This window comes from Rissa tridactyla, chromosome 1, assembly GCF_028500815.1.
Source record: "Rissa tridactyla isolate bRisTri1 chromosome 1, bRisTri1.patW.cur.20221130, whole genome shotgun sequence".
Lineage (NCBI taxonomy): Eukaryota > Metazoa > Chordata > Aves > Charadriiformes > Laridae > Rissa > Rissa tridactyla.
The window spans coordinates 127,489,509-127,494,413 of NC_071466.1; the positions used below are offsets into that span (position 1 = coordinate 127,489,509).

General features: G+C 40.5%; 1 protein-coding gene across 1 annotated transcript; it reads right to left on the reverse strand.

Annotated features, from left to right (window-relative positions):
- Window positions 1-2,141: 2,141 nt before the first annotated feature.
- On the reverse strand, window positions 2,142-4,905 carry GPR15 (G protein-coupled receptor 15). The gene has a single exon (XM_054222811.1). It carries the CDS (start codon window positions 4,887-4,889, stop codon window positions 3,777-3,779), a length of 1,113 nt encoding a protein of 370 aa, XP_054078786.1. The 5' UTR covers window positions 4,890-4,905; the 3' UTR covers window positions 2,142-3,776.

The window sequence follows — 4,905 nt, forward strand, 5'->3', positions numbered from 1 at the left end:
TTTACAGGAGTAAAATAAGCACCTTCATAGGGTACAGTCTTTTGGATGAAAGCCTGTAAGAATCCAGAGAGTTTTGCATTGTTGAAGTAGTTACCTCTTTTGTATTATTATTTTTTTTCACTGATATTGAGCATTTGCTGTGGCATTTGTATGTGATTCTCTTCAAGCCTGGATATATTTAGCAAGTTGACTTGTTTTTTTCCAGATGCCAGTACTAAAGCTTTAGGCAATGGAAGATGATCTTGGTAGATTTCCTTGGTCATTGTTCAATTTGGTATTTTTAAGTATTAAAAAAAAAAAAAAGAAGCTGGCAGCCCTAACTTAAAATTATTTAAGGTCTTGTAGATTGATATCCAAAGATACTGTTCTGCTTTGGGTGGGGATTAAGGAAATAATGAGTCTGACTAACTAAGAAAACTCTCTTTAAAACAAGGTGTGATTTTTTTCTGTAATAAAAATCATAGGTTAGTTGAAGTATAAGTCTTAGGCTTCTTTTTGTAATTAAAAAAATAAGCCTCTTGTTAGGTACGAGTAAAGGCAGAGGGAGGATAAGACATTGAGAAGACACTATTGAGACAGTAGTTTTTGAGGGTCTCTGCAACTAAGATCAAAATTTGAGCTGATACTCCTGATTTTCAAACAGTGGAAGGTCTGAAAATACAGTTCATGCTTTTCATGCATTTGTAAGCCTGACAAAGGAGTTCAGCTATTAGGTGTAGGGAGAAAAGTCTGTCATGTGGAGGAAGAAAAAACAAATCTTTTAGAAGAGGTAGTAGGGGAGAAAAAAAATATGCATGCAGTGAAGGGAGAGGATAGCAAAAAGCTAGTGTGTGTCTCTGATGCCCACACTGTAGCCCAGACTCATACCCTGCTGTCATAACTGTGTGCCAAGAGCACACAGTGTCGCCAGCAATTGCTGAAAGACACTTTTGCCCCCACTGACCCTGTAGTGCCATCTCTCCACCTGCTGAAATGAGGGCTTGCTCTGTTAGCCTGTGGGTACAGTAGGGAGCTGACTGGGGAGTTGGGCAAGACGTCCATGCCTTGGTTTCTAGGTTTGCACTGCCCTTGGGTGAGGTGTGGTTTTGTTTCTTTGCCTATATTGAACAGCACAACCTCAAGGTTCAATAAAAAATGGAAATACCAGGATTTATTTGTAACACCCAAAATAGTCATCCCCATTTACAGATGTTTAGAAAATACAGAGGTGCGAAAAGAAAAGCTGTAGTGAATGTACTTGCACTACACTTACATCAGAGGGATACCTCTTCTGTCGTTCAGTTTACACATTTTTTCCCCTGCTATCCAGACAGTAGTTGGGTCTTCAAGCTTTGCCCATTTCTCTGTTTCTCATTAATTATGTTAGCTTGTATAGCTGTCTTCCCTTTGAAGCCTTTTAGCAGGTCTGCATGGGTGTAACCCTTCCCCCTAAAACTCACTGCATCGTTGTCTTAAGTAGGAGACAGTAACTCTTTCATTAGACCGCTCCCTTATTAGAATAAAAGTAATTTTCCATAGGTTTGTAAAATGCCTCGTTGTTATTCTAGGAATAATCTCCTGCATTCTGATCACCTAGAAAACAATTCTTAGCTTCAATGAAATGTAAAAGTCTCACTCTGGTGATCAAAGTGATCCAGGGACTATTCCTGCAACCCTGTGGTCAGTTACAGTATGGATTTGTGTGTCAGCTTATTCGTTTCCTGGCAAAGTTGGGAGAAAGGAACACAGAACGAAACTCTTAAAACTTAACTTGAAACACTGCTGTCTAGTAAAATCATGTGGGGTTTGCTGTATAGCAAATTGCATGAAAGTTGTTACCAGCTTATTTTACTTCTTAAAATTAGACCCAAAGATGTATATTTGCAGACTCTTTCTTTCATTGGCAAAGTTGAATTTGCTTTATCTTACAGTGATGTAAGTAAGTACCATTAAAAATCTTTTACATATTGCAATTTGAGATTTGTTTCCATGTATTTTATCACTTAGTGATAAGATGAAATCTGCCTCTAGTCAACACCTTTGTGGGTTTTGCGATAGCTAGTTTAAAAGCTTCAAAGGCTAAGTGCAAAAGAGAAGAAAGATAAAAATCTTTAAAAATCAGGAAATACAAAAGTTTCTAACAGTGTTTTGACTTAGTCACATTACACATTCTGGATGCTTTATGATGCTCATTTATTATATTTATGACAAGCAGTATTATATTAAGCTAAACATTTAACAATAGAGACAACAGAATATGAGACATTGCAACACAGCCAAGGTATCCCAGTGCTGTCAGAAGTTTAATTCTTATTTTAGCTGTGCACTTCAAAATATTGTACCCTGGTTTCTTGGTTTTAAGCAAACATTTCTATCAATCCCTGGCATTTAGAAGAATATGAAAGATTTAATAAAATAGACGTAGTCAGCTTTATAAAAGTCCATTACCGTTTTTCTGATGAGATGCTTATCTCCTTGCTCCACGTTTGTTCAGTTTGTAAATCTAGGAGGTACTACAGCTGTTAAAAATATGGAGCTTTCTCTGTTCCCCCCTCCCATTTGCTGTCAGACTTGACACCAGTTGGGCAAGTGACATCTTGCACAGCATATTACATGCAAGACTTTTTCATTTCCCAAAGATTGCTGCATAGGAATGAGGCAGCTTTATAGAGCAGTTTTATTTACAGAGCTCAATTCTGTAAATGAATTAAAACATTGGTCCTTCTGAATTCCTTTTCTGTGAGCATCCCTGCACGCCAGGTTTCTTAGCATTCTCAGTGATTCTCTGTGCTTCTCACGGAGAATCACTCAAAAGTTTGTGAAACTCTAGCTAATTTTGCTTTTCAGGCACATTTGCATTTGACTTTGACTCCAGTGGGAGAAAGTAGCCCTACTGCATATGACTTTACATAAACTGGTTGCAGCTAAACAAAGCAGACCCGGACTTTGAACGGCACACAATGTCGTACCATTGTACGACAACCCAAGCAGTCAAAAATTGTGTCAGATCTTCAAAAAAGTCTTAAAAAGCACGAGTGTTTTTTGTTGTGTTTTTTTTTTCCTTTAAGAAAAAGGTTAAATGCAGGATTTCTTTTGCTTGTCCTCTGGTTTCTCTGCCTTCAAATTATCTTTTTTATGAAACCACAAGGGCTAGAAACTTTATTTAAATATTGTGATTAAAGGTAAGATTTAATGCCATAATAAGAAGCTGAGACTTAAAGAAAAATGCACAAGAGTTAAGTTCTGAGAACCGGTAACACACAAATTCATTAAAACATTGGATTTCTAAATTCAGAAAACCTCCAAAAACCCAGAATTGATGTCACTTTGAGGACATTGCAACACGTTTGTGGGTAAGCTAGGAACGAAAGAGAAGAAACATTTCTCTTGCGTTGTTGTTCTTGCACTGCGTGGAATAAAAACCTATATACTTTTAAGTTCAAAGCTTGCCTCGGAACAGCTTTGAGTGAATCACATGGTTCTTTTCTGTAGTTTGTAGCACTTGCACTGGGGTTCCAGTGTAAGCCTTTGTGGATGTTTCTCGGTACAATGGTTTCAGATTTACACCATGCAGTGACATGGCGATCACTGTGAACCATAATTCAGTGGTTAAGGTTTCCTATTCCATTTATCTACATTTAAAGGGAAGCAGCTTTCCTCCCACCTGAAGTGCCAGCTGGATTACACTTGCACCTCTGTCTCTGTCGCTTGTTTCTTTTTTTCAGCTTCTCTCGCTTTTTTCTTTTCCTGCCATCTTTGGAGAGAGAAGTTCCTTCTTCCGCAGTCCTGGCTCCCAGTCAGAGAGAAACAGAGCGCTTCCTCTTCCTAGCGGCATACTCCCCCGCAACAAAATTGGATAAGGAGTGGCTCAGGCGAGTGTCCAGAGTATCTGAGTTGTTGCCACTGCTGCTGCTTTTCACCCATGGGCACAGGCACCGGAGCATGGCTCTGCGGATGTAGTTGTCAAAGCAATAGTAAATGAAAGGGTTGGCACAGCTATTGGCAAAAGCAAAAGGGCTGCTCACCTGCATGCCCAGCTGGGCAATCATGTCAGGAAAACAGTCGGTCTGCTTCAGGAGTCCCAAAAGAATGGCCATAAGCTTGAAAATATTGAAGGGAACCCAGGAGATAACAAAAGCCGCCACTACAATGAAGACGATCTTGATGGATTTTCTCAGTTTCTTATCATGTTTCCCCGCTCTCTGATAATGCACACAGAGTCTCTTGGTGATGGAGCAGTAAAAGGTTAAGATACTCAACAGTGGGAAGAAGAAGGCCAGGATTAAAAGCATCAGTGATACGACCTGTTTGCTTTCTGTCACAGCTTTGTCTGTGCAGTAAGTCTTTCCGTATTGCTTCTTCAGTTCTCTGGACAAAAGAGTTGGCATCCCTAAGCAGCAGGATAATAACCAGACACAGATGCAGAGTCCACTGGAATAGGATCTTGTTCTGACCCGTCTGGCGATAGAGGGATGCATGATCGCAAGGTACCGGTCAGCACTCATACAAGTGAGGAGGAGGATGCTGCAGTACATGTTGACTGAGATGACATAGGAACTGGCTTTACAGAGGAAAGACCCTACCCTCCAGCTCCCATCTGACACCTCCTTGTCCACCCAGAATGGCAGCGTGATGAGGAAGATGAAGTCAGAAGCAGCGAGGTTGATGATGAAGACATCGATCAGCCTCTGGACCCGTCGCTTGAAGACCAAGGCTGCTATCAAGATGGAGTTGCCAACAATGCCCACCAGGAACACAGCAGTGTATAGGATAGGAAGGAAAGTAGCCATATGTTGCAGATGCTGATACTGGCAGTTGTCATCGTAGTAGTAGTAGTCGTCAATGTTGAAAGTGACTGCAGTCACGGGCGAAAGCTGGGTGAGTTCCATTTCTGGCCAAGCTGTCCTCATCCCCGCTCTGAGGAAG